We start from the raw sequence: 19,115 nt of genomic DNA on the forward strand, positions 1-19,115 counted from the left end.
CTTCCTTCACCCCGTTCGTACTACGTGTACAATTTTCCATTTCGTTGATTGTGACGTCAGAAACACTTCCTATGATCGTGGGTCGGCTCTAACAACGAGATTGATCGTCCAGGTCAAAATTCCTTTCGATCTTACCGTTATCGGGTTCCAAAACTTCTTTTTTGTGCTTTTCCCTGTTTAGTATTTTCTCGCAAACAGGAAATTTTCATCACCTTAATTGCAGGGGACTCCATTCGCGGCTTCTGTTGATTGCAGTCAAAAAGGTCACAGGTCAGGCAATTATAAACGAAGAATTACGTGAGCCAAGAATTATGATCGTCGAGGTCAGAATTGTATAAGGATGCCCTCCAAAAGAAGCACGAGGAAAAAAAACTTTTAGAATAATTATGAATTCATTAAAAAGTGAGATTAAACCGTCCATGCTTTTATGCGAAGCTGGTATTTAAGCATACATATAAACAGATAAACATTTCTACAGACACCACACACCTATCTTCTTCGTTTAACGTGCTTTTTCCCATTTTTCATATGGGGTAAGCACGATTCCTTCTTTTGAAGGGCTTTGATTTGGCGTTGGGGTAGGCCGTAGCCTCGATCGGCTGCCCTGCCTGACATCGCTTAGACCCCGGTAGCACATGTGTATATGTATCGTGCCAAATCCCCAGCTCCCTTTCTCCCAGCAGCGAGGAAACGAGACACCACACACCTCTATATATATATATATGTGTGTGTGTGTATGTATGTATATATATTTTATATATACATATACATACAGTATGTATATATATATTATATATATATATAATTTATGTAAATATATACACACACACACACATATATATATATATATATATATATATATATATATATATATATGTGTGCGCGCTTATATAGTACATTAAAGATTTCTTGAAACTTTCTTGAATTTACTTTCTATGGTGGCTATATATTCTATTTTCTCTCAACGCAAACTGTGAAAATGAGCTAGTGCATGTGCTCCCATGGCGAACTCACGGAAACTCTAGCGCGATGCAGTTTCATAACTGAAGAGAAATGTTACTATTCACCTTCCCTAGCACATAAGTAGGTTATGCCTTTACACTTGTGCTAAGGAACAACCGTTCCTTTGGAACCTTCCCTCATCCAGAATGCTTTTCATACGTTGGTCATACTTTCATTGCTGTAATCCCATCAATTCCTGTTGCATGTCCTTTCTTAAACCTTTGAGTCCCCTTCTTATATCCACAGCAGTCACTTCCACATACAAGAATGAAAAGGCTAGTTTAAATTTAACGAACCTTTCCACTCTTGCTTCCTCACATTCATTAACTTTTCAGTGTACTACACACTCTTCACATAGTTTCCCGCCATATGTGTCTTATTCTGAGGTCCACACACACACACACACAGATTTATACTATATATATATATATATATATATATATATATATATATATATATATATATATGTATGTATATATATATATATATATATATATATATATATATATATACATATATATATATATATATATATATATATATATATATATATATTCTGTATATATGTGTATATACATTCACACACACACACACATATATATATATATTTGCTAATGTATATTTGTGCGTATGAGACTTTTGGTTTTGGTCCTCCCGTGGAAAACCAATTTACAGATTTGTTTGTTTGTTAACTGTGATGTGACCGAAAAGTTCTTTGATCTCGGTTCCCACAATTTTGAAAGAAACCAAAACAATGATGGTAGTACACGTTTCGCCAATTATGTCTGGGAAAATTTTTCTCTTTGGACGCTGATAAATCATCTGTTTGAGATTACTGATCGTTTTTGTTATTTATTTCTTCTATTTTTTCTTCTCCCTGGTTGACTGATCTATGGTCATCAATAAGCGTCACTTTGCGTGAACTTACAAAGAAAAGAAGTATATCTGCTTTTTAGCTGAGATACATGCGACGATACTTTCAAATATTTAACATTCATATCCTTTCTCTGATAGATAGGTGGGCTAGGACTCTAAAGAATTCGTCAAGGATGCGCAATCCTCAAAGGATTCCCGTTGTTCAAATGAGTTCGGTTTCCCTAAACGTAATCTGAAAAAACGTTTTACCATCTTTACTAAAACCAAATATTTGATTTTTTTATTTGCTTAATTTTTTTTTATTATTCGGCTTGCTGACATAAACAAAGTAAAGATTAACGATAAATGAGTCATAATCTACTTTCCGCTGCAAACAAAGAAATGCTAAATGAAAAAGAAAATTATGAAATATTAATATGAAATATGAAAAATCCTGTTGACAGGATGACCTACAAAACCAGCATCTCTGCGTCAACAGTTATAAGGTCAAAGCTGGCGACCCGACGCCTTGAAATTATGACATCATTTTTTTATCATTTAAAAGAATTCGGTCAAAAGGCCGGGTGAGTTGATTAGGCCATTAGCGCTGTTGAACAAGCAGTTTTACTTGAAGGTAAAACAAATAACAACAAATAAAGCGCCTGATGATCTTTTATCAATAACCACAAATGTTCAGCGTCATGATTCCAGTCATGCATCAGAAGTGTACAGCAAGGTTCTAATCCCCTCAACGAAAGAAACGGGCATTGCGTTCTCTTCCCCAAAGAATCATTTCATAAGAAGTAATTATAAAACAACATTACGGAAAAACGAATTCTGTAATAACACTGTATCTTTGTATTTCCTGTATGCACGAGTATATGAAAAGCAAGCATATGGTCGACTGACCGGCCGATTCATCTGGTGCTACTCTTTCCAAGACGTTGAAACCCACAGGAATGAAAAGTGGGGACGGGCTAAACTAAAAGGAGAGTTTTTTTTTTTTTATTTAAATGTGGTTATCCATTCTTTCTTTTGTTTTGTTTTTATCCTCATCGTTTGGTACCCTTCTGTTTTCGTTGCTCTTGTTTTCAATTTCAGTTTGATCTTTGCCCGCTGTTTCTGTTCTTTCATTATTTTCTATTAATTGTGTTTCTTTTCCATCACTTTTTGTGCTTCCCTTCACTTCAAAAGGTTCATTAAGAAAAAGATTATCTTCAGAACCATTCTGCACCTGACCAGCGTAAGCAAAAACAGAGAGAGAGAGAGAGAGAGAGAGAGAGAGAGAGAGAGAGAGAGAGAGAGCCGAGTCCATTTCAGCAACAATAAGTAGATATGTTCAAAATTAGAATAACGAACCTCTACAACTTCACATATTACTGAGGAAAACACATATAAAAACGCACTTTATTACAAACATTTTTATTTAAAAATGACGTGATACAAATGATATCTTTGCACCGATCCATGATCAATATAGCTACGTGCAAGATGTCTAAAATAACATTATCAACAGTGTAGCCACCTTTTGAAAAAGGGGCTGTAACAATATATTTTCTGTACACGGATATAAAAGTATATAATGCAACAATCTTAACAATGTTTTAGTAACAAGTGCAATTCTTAGACTGAATAATAAACTTTCAATTGCTGTAGAAACTATTTAAATACTCTTGTGTAAAAACATAGATATTTAGAATACTTTTTAATATAAGTAGGAATATTTTAAATATATTAGCTATTAATGTAGTTATATAATCTATAAATAAGTTACGCAATTACATTTCCGCTATACTACAAGGATAAATTTCTACAAAAGCTTTAAAAATCATATAACATCAGGACTATTTCACAGCACTACTTGGTTTTAAATGAAGCCGGTTTCTCCAAGGAAAAAGAACACGCGAAAAACCAGACATAAAAGCTGCAAATGTATCAGCGATACAAAGATAAAAAACATCAACCAAAATTCCCCGTTAATCCAACTCCTCCCTTTGACCTTTGACCTTACACAATATCGCGAAAGAAAAACCAAAGAAGTCTGTCGGAAGCGTCAAATCACATAGGTTGACTACAAATATCCCCCGATCCTACAGCCGCTCGGAGTTCGGCAACAGTCATCATTACTGACTGTTAACTCGAGGAACGGAAGACTGTAGGACGAAATTAAAGAGATATGAGCAAAATGTTTGTTGTAACAATGGGAGGAAGGATTCGGTTTTAAAGTAACGGTCAGTCAGAGCGATTTTTGACCCTGATATGATGCACCGAACAAATTGCTCAAATCCTGTTGCGTCCATTTGGCTGGCAGGAAATTCTATTTTGCGCGCGTGATGGGGACCGTGAGGAGGATGAGGTCTCTGATTATATTCCGGTTGACTCTCCGATTCCCGTAAGGACGTCTTTGATTCGAGTCTCGTTGAGTGCCTGTTTCCTCCAGAAAGTGTTAGAGTTGAGTATGGCTGTCTGCCTGGTCTGTGCCAGGAAGTGCTTGAATTAAGACCAGTTACCTGCTTCATGAGCTTGAGGTCTTTGACTTGATCCAGGCTGACTGCACGATTTACAAGAAATGGTTTATTTTCTCACTCGATTCGGGTGACTATCCGATTGGCGGGAGGACTTTGGGTGGACACCGGGTGACTGTATAATCAACAACTTGAAATCTTTTATATGACTCCGGTTGTTTACCTGCTTCACTTGAGTACGACCTTGATCGAGTTTGATTGACTTCCATATTAGCTTGATAATAAAATGCGTTTCACATCAGCCAAAATGCATCAGCTTTGCATGTATTTCCCAGAGAGTACATCCACGGTCCCATTTCGTCAATAACGAAATCTGTGCGCAAATTGCTTGGTCGTTTCCTGACAATAAACTACATTATTAGCCCATGATAGAGAAGAATAAATTGAAATATTTCGCGTGCAATGATGAAGTAAACAAAAAAAAAAAAAAAAAAAGAAACAGGGCGAGTGGGGTAGGTGTGTGTTTTTCTGTCGGATATTGCTCGCTGGTGAAATAACATAAATTAACAAAACCCGCATGCCAGAAAATTCTAACTCTTATAATTTCCTTAGGTTTTGGAACATACGCTGTACATTTATTTCTGTAACTTTTTCACGCTTCTCTATTAATGTACTTGAATGTCTGTTTTTATTTTATTTAAAAGTTGATTCAAAATTACATTAACATAATAAAATATTGTATTGATATTAGTTTAAAGGTAACTGAAAGAAATTCACGTTCAAAGATTTCACAAAATTTTTCTAAAAAAGAAAAAAGTATTGCGTCAAATAACACCACGAGGAACAAGAGACCAATACCAGAAAATTCCCAGAATATTACGACGTGACTTCGCTGTTTGCTTAAGTCTGATGTAAAAGAGGAAAGTAAAATCACATTTTTGATGGCACACTGGAGACATCACTTCAGGCGAGAATAAAGAGAAGAATGAATCAATCCAACAAGATAAAACAGATGACGAAGGAATCGAAGGGAATCAAACGGAAGGTGTTCATTGGAAACGATCACCTTATCGTGGTCATTTGTTTCCTCTGCAACGATAAAATCTCACTACACTCAATTACTTCTCTGGTTCCCGGACATCGTCGTGACGCATCCCTGCTAGTCAGCCTAAGGTCTGTTGCAAGTTTCAAGAGTCAATGTATTCTTGTTGGACCTTCCAAAAGTACTTGAATTCCTTTGGAAAAGAAAAGCCCTTCCAACAAAGACGATCGACAGTTGGAAGCGAATTACTCCCCTGATTGGTCTGCTGTGGTTTGAGAAACAGATCGTAGACCAATATAGTGTTCTGATTACGTCATATGAGAGTAAAAGGGGTTTATCTAGTAAGCACAGCACTTCCGGGACGAGAGATAGAGAGAGAGAGGGAGAGAGAGAGAGAGAGCGAGAGAGATAAAAAAAACAAAGAGCAGAGACATATTTATGAGTAAAACTTCTTTATTCTCGCCTTTAGTGGCTAAAACTACTCTCCTAGATTAAAAATTTAAGACACTAAATACGACACGTCACCTGGACGTGATCGTTCCATGATGATAATAATAATGATAAGTCTGATACATTAATAACATAATTTAATTCAAAGTGCGGTTAGAAGCTTTAAACAAAAAGAGAAATTGAAATTGAGTCACCGCATGTCGCAGAGAAATTGAAATATCCAATCATTTACGAATAAAATGGTCAAACCATGAAAATTAAATAAAAATAACTCTGTTACCAGAAACTGTGGAGCTGTTTTTGCTTTTGAATTAAGTTTAATTCAGTGTTGATTCAGAAGTTACCTGGGTAATTCAAGTCTTTAACAGATTTCTTGACAAACAATCCTGAATAAAGATCAAACAGCACTCTTTTTTGTGTTATCAAAATACTGTAAACAAGACTCAGTGGGTAAGATCTAACTTTTTATTTTCGACAATATCCAGATACACAGAAGCCTGTGGGATTGCTCTACTTTTCTATTTCAATCAACTTTAGCTTACAAAATCTCCTATAGGGCTACTTTAGCATTTTAGTCGGTATTCAATTATGCAAAAATCCTGTTAAGTAATTCTAGCATGTGATTATGACAGTATCAGAATGTACAAAATCATAAAGTTAATAACGCCTAGAATAGAACCCGCGACTTGTTGTATTTCTTATGGAGCATATCGAAGTGATCGGGATTATTGGGAGAGTTGAAGATGAAGAGGTTGGAAGGCCTTCCGTTGAACATCCAGGTTCCGGTGAGCCAATGGATGCTGCTGGGCTTCTTGGTCGGACTTGGCTTGGCTGGCTTTGCCGTCGTAGTCGTCGTTGCGGGAGCTGGGGTCGTGGTTGTGGTCGTCGGGGTCTTCGGGGTGGTGGAGGCTCCTTTGAAGTGGAAGATGCTGGAAGGGCGGCCGTTGTTGACGAAGTCGATTCCGGGTCTGATGAACTTGAAGGTGTCGGTGTTGGGCGAGACGTAGCCGAGGCCGGGCATGTAGACGTAAGGAGAAGGGGGCAGGCGGATGTAGTAGATGGGAGAGTTCGTCACCGGGTGCTTCAGTTTCTGCGGATGTAATACTTCATTAGATATGCGAATATTTCTTGAATACGTGTACAGCTAATCTGTCTTCTCAACCGTAATGAAATTCCTAAACCAATTACTGATTTACTTAGAGTTTCGTGAATTTAAACAAAGTTTTTCAGGTTACGGAATGTGCCTCTTTAGAAACAGGATATTCCAAAGAAAAAAAGATCCAGAAATGAATGAATTTATTTAGAGCTCGTTTTAATTAACTGCAATAAATGTGCATGTCTTGATCAGATTTTTAGTACGGTCTATGCTTTAATTATTGTTGGCATTAACAAAAGCTTAACTTAGTATCACTACTCAAAATAGATTTACAGGTAATTTTGTGCATCCGAAAAGATGCGCCATCTTTGACACCTGTTTACACAACTTTAACAAATGTAAAACAACAGGTAAAAATCATGTATTCGATTTGTTCTTCATTTAATCGCAGAAAGAGGAACAAATATTAAACCTTGCAGTAAAGAAGAACTTTTATCAACAGAAATGTTTAACCTTATTTTGTCTTTTGAGAGTTAATCATTTTAAACCTATAAAGTTTAATAGTAAGGCACTAATCCATATAAAAAATATAATCAGAATACAAATAAAAGAAAAAATTAGTAAACAAAATAGCTGATGCTTGACGTCGCTTTATGGCGACCAAGACAAAGGAAAAGAAATCAATTCGCCACTGGGGGTTGAAGAACCCCTACGGCGCCCCGAACCAGTCCTAATTGAGGTTCCCTGCTGTTGGACTAACTAAACCTCATCACCCCCATTGAGACGTTTTGCAAGAGCCTATCATTTAAATCTACGTTGCCCCGAGAAAAAAAAGTTTTCATGTCACGGACGGGTGAGAACCGCCTTTTGGAGATTCTTGGCGAGTTCCTGGTGAAAGCTTTAATTCATTTTTCACTCGTTAATTTCACTGACTGACTGGCTGATTGACATCTAAGAGTTGTAAAGATTTGTGGCCTAACTACACTTTTGTTCTATTTCTAAAGGATTGGGCCAGAAATCTGTTTTAATGACATTTCTAAGTCTTCTTTTAAAGCTTCAATGCTCGTGCATACGAGAACACAAGAACAACGGCTCTAAAGATGATGGAGAAAAGTATATTTCTTTCGTCATCATCATTATCATAATTGCCATAGTCATCATCTTGGAGCTGGAGAAGCCAGCATTTGAGAAGATTACAGGCATTTGAAAAAGCAATATAACAATTTTGCGTTTGCTGCTAACTCGATTAACGTTTGATGTACATTAAACGCATTTATCCTGTTAAATAATAATACCTTTACCTCTAACACAAGCAGCGGTGAGTTCTGAAATTCCTTTCTACAACAGAGGTTTCCTTGACTGGAACACTCAACTTCCACGCAAAAAACAAGCCTGAAATTTGTGGTTTCTTGAGCTTCTTCAAACTCCAAGAGGAATGCGAACTTTGAATGTGCAGTAATTCGAAAATGGTGGGTTTCAGCAGATAGACCTCGACTCACTTCTATCACACAAAGAACGTCGACTTTTTCAGAAAAAAAAATAAATACTGTTTGAAGGTACGTATGTTTATTCTAAGATATCCCTTCCATAATTTCTGAGAACTTCATCCTTTACCATGTTATTTTGGGAAAATTGATATAACTAAAGCAACATTTCTGTAATTTGATTGTTTTTATTGGATTCCCATGGCCACTCTTTACAGAAACATTATACTGAATCCTCCAACGATAACCATGATATTCTGGAGAAGACAATTTTGCTAGATCACTGGTGCAAAGAATGAGCTCAAAATTCACCAGCATACCCAATTTCGTTCGGCAACCATAAAATATATTACCGGTGTGTGGCGATCCCTTTACATTTAATGAAGTTGGGAGCTGATGAATACAGAGAAAAAAAAAACTGACGAGTGGTTAAGTTCATCTAAGTAAAAAATTTAATTAACGCAGACCCTGATAGCAAAAAGGCAAGATTTTATGAGATACTGAATTAGATGTAAAATTAGAACATTCTGAGTAGATGCTGCATGAGAATTAATCAATTAAGATTTACATCTGTAACAATGGTCTTATTTAAGTCATTTCAGAAAAGAGCAAGTTTTTAGAATAATTAAATAATAGATGGAATGATGCCATTTTTCTTGTACCATGAATCAGGTACTTTTCATAAAGTCCATATAATTCTCGATTAATACTTAAAGATCACGTTTTGGTCAACATATAAAAAATTGATGTTTTCAAAACATTTTATTTTAACAGACTGATAATACATAAAACACAAACTCTCTCTCTCTCTCTCTCTCTCTCTCTCTCTCTCTCTCTCTCTCTCTCTCTCTCTCTCCACTTACAGGTCTTTCCGTGGTCGTTGCGGCTTCCTTCAAGGCCTCCTTCAGAGCATTAGAAGACGTCTTTGTAGAAGACTGCAAGCTACTGATCAGTGTCCCTCGAACGCCACTTCGGGAGGCTGGGAAGAGGCGACCCAGAGAGAAGCCATCTACTGCTGGAAACAGCGCCATCGTCACCATTGTCATCGCCACCATTAGAGTCACTTGCAACCTGGAAGTGTACAACAATGCTTTAGCACCTGAATGATATGGTTAAGATCAAGAAATATTTCTAAAAATATAGATACGAGTATGTATGTATGTATATATATATATATATATATATATATATATATATATATATATATATATATATATAATTATATACATACATACATACATATGTATATATATATATATATATATATATATATATATATATATATATATATATATATATATATATATAGCCATAAACATTTGTTTGTATATACAAGCACATAAACAGCTGAGATACGTATGAAGGTACTGTTACATGAATGCATGCATATATGATTACAGCTATGAATGGTCGCAAGTGTCAGACCTTTAGCCTCCGCGCTTTCACGCTGGTAGGAACGAATACGGACAATCAAGGAGAAAATAAATAATGCAACAGTGCTGAACGTAACCTAAACCAGGGTTAGAAAGTCCATTATGAATAATAGGCACACATTCTTGAAGAAGTTTTAAGTCTATTTACTCATTGGGTGATTGCATTTATTGAGAACCATTTTATATAGGCTAGATTTTACTTATTTGCATAAGCATCACTAAGAATTTCCCACTAGCACTGCAATAAAAAAATGATGGCACAAGAGTGTTGATTACATCATTCTAATGGTGAAACTTTGCCAATATCTGACGCTGGTAACTTAAACCACATTGACCTCTTAAAAAGGAGGTCGAGCAGAAATGATATCCTGATATGATTTGTGAAGTCAGTTGTGAGCTGGTTGAAAAAGCAGTTGGGAACACTCCAAATAGGCTATTAGATACCAAAAGTAGCCCTCTGGAGCAAACTTTTTTGCAATGACCGGTTAAGATATACGACGGTTTAGAAATCTAAAGAGAGAGTTTTATTAAAACTAAGCCATCTTTAGACCTTGGTGTGTAGTTTTACATGCTGATTAGATATAACTGTGCAGTCATCATTACAAATGCAAGGCCAATTATTTATAAATTGCACGATTATGCTTACAAGCTTACATATGCTTCCCTCTACTGAATTTGTAATAGAGTTGTCAGACTTACAAATAAACTTATATATTTGTCCATTGAACTTATCGTTTATATGTAGTTGCGTGATAAGAATCATAAGAAAATTAACACATTTATCCACTGAACTTCTTTTTTAATTTGTTTGCACAAAGTGAAGTGAGCAACAATAGGAATAACGAGAAGTTTTTCGCCTTGCGGGAGATCTCCTCCGACTTCTCACATGCCGCTTTGATGTCCACGGTAGTGAAAGCGCATCACCATGATTCATCTAAATGTCTTTATTTCTGGTTTCTTTCATATTTCATCACAATGATCTGGACACTCCTCTAAAAGCTTACCCTTGTCTGAGCGATATTTAGAGGGCATTCGATGGCGATGACCATTTATAATTGCCGACATGATAAGGAATTCACACTCCTGTCTCATATAAATTTGGCCAGACTTGAAACGAAGTCGTTTATTACGGCAGTTAATCATTTCCCGTGATCGCTGATGTTCCGTGCTGGCGATTTTTAATGAGGCAAAAAGGACCGACGACGACCTGGAGCAATATACATAAATTTAGATTTTTTAATGTAGTCCTACGATTTATTAAGCTATAAATCTCGCTAAATATATTCATCTCCGGAACATGAGTATGAAAAGGATGGCACAGAAATACGACTGGCTTTCGATAAAGAAGGATGGTAGACTGCAATGTGTTTCCACCGGGCAGTTGGATTGAAATATCCATACCAAACAACTTGCAACGGACCTCAGGAGACTGATGGGTCACAATGAGGCCAGAGAAACTGGCAGAATGTGTATGTATTCGTGCTTGTGTGCGTTTGCACAAATTGTAAGATAGATTACCAAAAGTTTTATTTTATATATATATATATATATATATATATATATATATATATATATATATATATATATATATATATATATATATATATATATATATACACACACATCACCACAAAGTGAAAAAAATAAGAGACACCCAGTCTCTTATTTTCTCACCTGTGGTGGTGTGTGATACATAAAACAGGTGTTAATGTGATTACAGTCATATATATATATATATATATATATATATATATATATATATATATATATATATATATATATATATATATATATATATATATATATATATATATATATATATATATATATATATATATATATTATATATATAATATATATATATTTATATATAAACATATATATATATATATATATATATATATATATATATATATATATATATATATATATTAACGTAATCATTCAGATATGCGCAAGTGCATGCACACGCATTATGCATATACATATACATACAAGTGAATGAAGCCTTACTGTGCACATACATATACGCACAGTAAAATTCTAAGAATGAGAAAAATGGATATGAATGTGCTTTACTCGCTCTCTTTTCAAAATGCAAAGTGTTCACGAGAACAGTTAACGAATTCTCCTGCTTAGAGTTTAAGGGCACTGATACTATCACGGGGAAATGAGAAAAAGTCAAGGGAAACCCAACTGCGGAGATAGATTCGAGCTGACTGGAGGTGGGGACCCGCAGATAAATTAGTGTGGTACCTGAAATGAGGCAAGAACGAAGTAGCTTAATCATTCCCAGCCCCTTTTGTCCATGTTTTTTTCATTTGTTGACTTGGGAACTACTTAGACCTATGAGTAACCCTCCTGAGTAACAAAATTAGTATTGCTTTAGTTTGGTATGTCTGCTTAGAGTACACTCGATCCTACAAGAATAAATCTTTTAATGGACTTCTGTTTTTATTAACGGCATCATTAACATGGCCGCCATATGAAAATAGAAATTTCTTTCATTCTGTTGTTGAATAGTTGTTAATTAAATAAAAGCTTATGACTCATCAGTAATCGCTTGACAATGAGATGCTCGGATAAAACACTCGTCACTAACCTGTTTCTATAATTAAATGAAAATAGATTTTAAACGAAGCTGAAACAATTACAATACTGTCAAACAAGATAAATTGCTTCACACAAGTATTTTTTCCCAGGACCGAACGTGATGTGGGCGTTGAACACCAACAATTTTGGGAGCTGTTTCTCTCATTAGAACGACCGCATTTAATAAAAATCAATTCGACGCTCGGAATCCCAGGGAATTCTCCTCACGTCACGACTGGAAAGGTGGAGGTCTGGTCAAACGAGGTCATTCACTTGGTCATTCGTTTCCTTGTCGTGATTGACTCTCGCGACCTTCATGTCTTTCTCCCTGTCAAATGGTTTCAGCTATTTAGTGTTTTTCATTTCTTTTTTATTTCAGATATATATTAGTTTCCTCTTCTGAAGTGACAGACACGAATGTGGTTGCCAAAATCAAAGCACGGTTACTGTAAGAATGGACTTTTCTTTTTCAGTTATTGCCAAACTTCCTTGATTCATAAGAGATTGGTTAAATGACTTTCGAAACGCAAAATAAGGCACAGAACTGTGGGAATAAACGGTAAAAAATCTTGTCTAAAGCGGTTGACCATCGTGTTAGTCGCTATACGTGATACACATGTTGCAAAAATTGAGATTTCCGGTAGAAAATGCTCAGCTCCGGCTTAGAATTCTAAGGATGAGGCGTTTGTGAATCAGGCTCCTTAGATAAGGACAATCTTGTCCTACGAATGAGAAAATCATAAAACTTAGACATCATTCAGTGAAATTAAGGTATGGGAAAAAAAGTCTTGCATGACAGACAGAGGGAAGGCACAGGCGCACTGTCAAAGATCTTTTGATTCCAGAAGCGTGAAATTGAATCAGCAATAGCATAATATCCGATCGGGAACGACTGGACCAGAGCTGAAGAGACAGGCATGTTTGAGAGATAAGGGTAGTTTATCAGATTAGGACAACAGATTTTGCTTCGATCAAGCATTTTTTCCCCTCAGGAAGGAATCTTTACGGTTACGAATTTTTTTATCTTTTAAAAATTCTTTCAGGTATGCACAATAATTCACGACAATATCGTCTCCAAATTTCCTTTTTCTTGGATTCTTTCCTCCTCTATTAGGAGCAGTTTATACCTAGCTGCATCTAATACCCCTGCCATCATCCATTTCAGCGCCAAAAATATTTGACGCCATCATTCCAGTTTTTTCTGTTACTGAACTTAACATTACGGAATTTACTGGTACGTTGAACGTGTGGGAAACGCGTCCTCTTTTGGTCATATAAATTACTGCGGCGCCGTACGTTCAGAGTGAATTACATCCCGCGTTTAAAATTTGTCTGGCTGCATTTGTCGGCAACCCCACATCTCAGGACGTGTTGGATCCAACAGGGCGTGGGAGTCCACGCTCTTGATCTATGAGCGCCACCACTCAATTTACGTTCCATTTCCTCCTTAGCTTTTACAAACATTTATAGCCTCTTTTTGTTTTCTCTCTGGCGGTGAAAAATGTTCCCAGTTAGTCTACCAGCGATAAGGGCAAGCTGCCTGTCATTTGTTTTTCCTTACACCTGAGCAATCGTGGAAGTTATGCCTGAATCTGCCGAGTCATTTTCCTGTTTTCAGTTCCCAGTATTTTGGAGTTCTTAATTCCCCATTTATCAAATACGCGTCAATCTTCTTGAATTGTTTCCCGGAAGAGTTCTCATGTTAATGAAAAACGGTAAAATAGAGAAAGGAATGTTTCGTCACTTCCAAACACCAACAAATATTATAATTTAGCTTTCCCTCTCAGTGCCATGAAAATCAAATTCCTTTCCATTTGGACACCAATTTCTGTTACAAAATTACTACTGCAATTTACTTTTTTTACTTTCCCTTTCTTACCAAAGTCACCAATACTTATGACAACGGAGTTAAGTATATCTTAGTTTAACCAGACCACTGAGCTGATTAACAGCTCTCCTAGGGCTGGCCCGAAGGATTAGACTTATTTTACGTGGCTAAGAACCAATTGGTTACCTAGCAACGGGACCTACAGCTTATTGTGGAATCCGAATCACATTATAGCGAGAAATGAATTTCTATTACCAGAAATAAATTCCTCTTATTCTTCATTGGCCGGTCGGAGATTCGAACTCGCGGCCAACAGAGTGGTAGCTGAGAACGGAACCCGCTCGCCCAACGAAGAACTAAACTCCTCAGACATCTCCTATGGATACTTTCTTTAGTGCGTCGACAACTAAGTTCTTGTGACATCAGTTCTGAAAATTTAATCAATCAAAAAGTTAGCTTGATAGTTGCATTGAATGGAAGATTCTTTTTCATCTGACCGAGGGGATTAATGCAGGTCCGCGTTGCCTGTGATTTTTTAGTGTGAATGAGAACTTTCAACTCTTCCATTTGGAATTTATTTATTTTTATATATTTCTCGTACGACATTTCTAGCGGTGTTTGGATTTTTAAACAAATTTTGCACAATATTTGGTTTGACTGTCAACATTGACTTACGTTTTTTTTCATTTTTTTTTCAAATACCAACTTTAAACTTCTTGGGAATGATAACAGCAAAAGCGAAAAAGAACAGTAACAGGGATAAAGGTAATACTGCTTGTAGTTATGCCAATATCATAATTTGACTGATATATCCATTATTGAATAAGTAAAACCCTCTGTTTCCAGAAACTTGCACCGGATGTAACAGGAGCTGTAATATATTACATGAATCATTCGCACTAAGAATTCATGCCAAGAACAGCAGAGAGAGAGAGAGAGAGAGAGAGAGAAAGTAAGAAAAGACTTGCACTCTTTACTTTCACAGCATAGACACAAACATAAAGCAGTGGATATAACGGCACTGTCTTATTCATGCATGCCAAGTGCCTGCATAAAAGGAAAGAAAAAAGCTTACAGGAGGGCGGGTTGTTAAGAGGTCAAGAAACTGGGGCTATACAAAAGAGCGCGTATGTGCTTTACCTGATAAACTGAAGGAATGTTGATTGCTTTCGTGTTGAGATCATATTATGTCAATTTTCCTTTCGATTCCCCACCCACCCCATCTCTCTCTCTCTCTCTCTCTCTCTCTCTCTCTCTCTCTCTCTCTCTCTCTCTCGTGTCTGTGTGTGTGTGTTTTTTTTTTCTTAATCCTGAAGCAGTTATCTAACCTACCGTTAAAGAAACAAAGACTGGGAGCTGATCTTTGCCGTCGCTTACCGCTCGTGAGGACAGGTTCATTAAGCTTTGGATTCTGTTAATCCACCTCCAGTGACTAATCGGTTATTGGTGTTAAATGTCCAGTAAGCTGATTTCTTGATTTTTTGCAAGAAGTGTTTATTTTTCTTACTGCTAATCTAATGGCCACTGGATTCTGAATCACGCGCTGTGATGGTTCCTCGCGCTGCCACAAGTGACTGATTTTTGGGATGAGGTCGATGGCCCCATGGCCATATCCGTTTTTGACCATTGCTGCTAAATATAAGCTAACTATTTGAATAAAATGACCGAAGGTTAGAAATTAATATATTGACCATTCGCATTAAAGTGAGCCGAAAAGATTGATTTGAATCTAAATTTTTACCTTGAAAGAGTGTGATACTGTGCGATCAAAAGTGAACATTCATAAGCAGACAAGAACCCAATTGCAAATACCACCTTTCCCTTACTAAGGTACTACATCATTAAAGCATTCTTTGCTTTAATTTGTTTAATTTGTTCGGTTTACAAAATTTGTTAATGGTAATATTAAGACGAACCGAGTTGCATTAATCCTATTTATCTTCTCGGGAATAACCATAAATAATTCGATGTCTTTTCCTCCAGAGCGTCTGGAATTTCCTACGTTAAAAACTGATGCTGATATATCTTCATTTAACTTTAACACCTTTTACTCCACTGAGCATATCAGCAAACAAAATTCGGTACCGTAATAACAACATAAATCATGATAGAGAGAGAGAGAGAGAGAGAGAGAGAGAGAGAGAGAGAGAGAGAAGAGAGAGAACGATGGGGACGGGATGGAAGGCCGGCAAAAATAGACTGAGGTCAATAAACAGTCTATCAAGGGCCATAATGTGTGCGATGCAATGTTAGCATTTCTTATTCTCATTTACATTCATCTTCAAACATTCATGCTGCTTATTTGCGTATTTTTTAACCACCTTTTATATGTTCTTTTGTTTGAGATATCAAATACATAGACAAGAAAATACAAGAAAATAGATTAGATATAAATACAGTGACAATACAGAATCGCATGAAGAGAGAGAGAGAGAGAGAGAGAGAGAGAGAGAGAGAGAGAGAGAGAGAGAGAGAGAGAGAGAGAGAGAGAGAGAGAGAGATTTCCATCGTCATCATTGTTTTAACGGCAGCAGTTTAATTTTTCTTGTGTTTTCGCTACTCATAAAATACAGGAGAAGTCCAAGGTTCATGCCCTTCGTACTCTTCTTTTTTTTTTGGGCGGGGGCGGGTCTTAATTTACGTTTATTTGTAAGCTCCTTACTTTTTAGAAAACTGTACATACTTCATTCTTACCTATTTTTTTTTTTTAAACAGTATTTTGGTGTACACAAGCTTTCTAAAGAGGCTGAAAGCTTTCAAAGGCCTCCAAGCACCTGAACACAATGAGATGAGCGAGGAGTAAGACACCATTTTACTCGACGTCATTATCTTATGTGCCTGTGAATTCAAGCTGTCATGCCCCTGAGACATGTGGAGGCAAACGCATTCCTGCAGGTTCCACCTAAAAACTGAAGCCAGGAAGCCTCCCAACGGAGAATTCAGGGCTCACAATGGAAGCCTTGGCACGTAGCGTTTTGCCCCTGCTTGACCAACGGAAATCATTAAGAAGAGGAATTAAGGAGTAGGTGTTAGGAAAGACAAACAGAGCTAACCTCAGTGGTATGACCTTCGGGTCCTTTTGACTTATCCTGACCACGCCCTTTGTCCTTACAAATGACGTTTCTCTTTTTGTTTGGTCATAAAACATTGGCCAGGAATCAAGTCGAGGAGTGAAAGGCTGTGTTTGTGCCTGCGTGCCAGCGAGAGTGTAGGTGGTAGAGTGTAAAATATTATGCGTTTGTGAGTTTGGGTGTTTGTATACTACTGCGGGAAGAGCGTCTACCGTGCCTCTGCTGCTGAGTAGCTGGTTTTACTTTACCAAGGTATAAAATCTGGCTATAAAGGAGGAAGACAACGGAGTTCAGCTCAGCGGATTAAACCGCGTTGGGAAATAATGTACAAGAAGAAGAAGAAGAAGAAGAAGAAGAAGAAGAAGAGAAGCAGAGAGAGAGAGAGAGAGAGAGAGAGAGAGAGAGAGAGAGAGAGAGAGAGAGAGAGATCTGAAAAGTAATTATGAATAGCGAGAAACCGAGGACTCGGTGATTTAAGAACAGAATTCACCATTAAAGGAAATTTTACGATCTATTGCAAGGCAGGTAGTATTACTGAGTAGTCAAGACCTCCAAGAAGTGACGAATCATAAAGTTAGATTGTTAAAGGTAAGGAAATAATAAATCCTCAACTGAGTTAGTAGAGAGAGAGAGAGAGAGAGAGAGAGAGAGAGGGGAGAGGAGAGAGAGATTAAAACGCTCCATACATAAACCAAAAATTGAGTTTGGTTAATCGTAAAATAAGTAAATAATTACTCTTACATCTGTGTCCTTCTGGGCTACTTTGAAAGTCACAACAAAAGCAACTATTTAACCAAGTTTAATTTCCTTAAAAGGATTGCATAAGCACTTGGTTGAGACACCGCCACTCTAATTCGTCAGGGCTACTCGAGAACTCCTGTTCTAAGAATAGATAAAAAATATAAAAGAAAATAAAAATCAGTTTCCAGGAAAAGTGACGAGGGAGAAGTCCTAACAAGAGAATAAATTCGTCAAGGTTCATTTTTACGGTCTTTCCGTACCCTTCTTTAAACAGTGAAGATATTCTAATGCGTCAACTGTATGTGCGTCCTTTCTTTATCGCTGTTGGTCATTAATTTTGTTTGCTCAGTCTCATTTTCTATAGATCTTTTACGACAGGTTCAGCTTTTAGGGATTGAAGAGTTTACCTTTCTGTTTGTTATAGTTATAATGATGTAGACATAGGTAAAGATAAGTTAAATATGCGATTAACAAAAACTCACACATATTTAGGAATGTATCATATTTAAATAAAGGAAGATTATTGAGAAGGCCCTGCCAAAGAAATAGAAGATTAACTCAGAAACTTGAGAAATATCACGGGCTGCCAGATGCATGCATAAATGCACACATTTTTCGCGCTGAAATTTCGAATATTTTCATAAACTCTCTTAGTATTTAAAGTACTCGTATTCTTTGGTATTCAATAACTAGTCTTTGCACCAAGTTGCTGATCATTATTTAGTTTAGTGGTACACTGAAGATGACACAGTCTAAGGTAAGATTCCCTTACGTTCTCTCTCTGAGTACCACACGAATTGAATAAACAGAAACGAAGTGTAATACAATTATTTTGTGGGCTAACAATAGCCTACAAGTTAGTTTTATAATAGCCCAGGTCTATGAAACAACCCAAGCCTTAAAATGAACAATTATATGGCAATACATTATGCGAATTTACAGATATACAAGAGCAACGGGGTGAATAATATAAGTGCACCTGTGCATGCTGAATTAAGATTGCCTCTTACAAATACCGATTAGGCCTATGGTAGAAACGATAAAGACATTCAAATC

General features: G+C 36.7%; 1 protein-coding gene across 1 annotated transcript in view; it reads right to left on the reverse strand.

Moving 5' to 3' along the window:
* Positions 1 to 3,275: 3,275 nt before the first annotated feature.
* Positions 3,276 to 19,115, reverse strand: part of LOC136842628 (uncharacterized) — a 347,769-nt gene continuing 331,929 nt past the window's right edge. Inside the window, exons 2-3 of the mRNA XM_067110243.1 lie at positions 9,258 to 9,465; positions 3,276 to 6,904 (exon numbers count right to left, since the gene is read on the reverse strand). Coding sequence (XP_066966344.1) covers positions 6,482 to 6,904; positions 9,258 to 9,465 — 631 coding nt within the window. The 3' untranslated portion in view covers positions 3,276 to 6,481. The remainder of the gene's footprint in view (positions 6,905 to 9,257; positions 9,466 to 19,115) is intronic.

Source organism: Macrobrachium rosenbergii, chromosome 10 (genome assembly GCF_040412425.1).
Source record: "Macrobrachium rosenbergii isolate ZJJX-2024 chromosome 10, ASM4041242v1, whole genome shotgun sequence".
Classification (NCBI taxonomy): Eukaryota; Metazoa; Arthropoda; class Malacostraca; order Decapoda; family Palaemonidae; genus Macrobrachium; species Macrobrachium rosenbergii.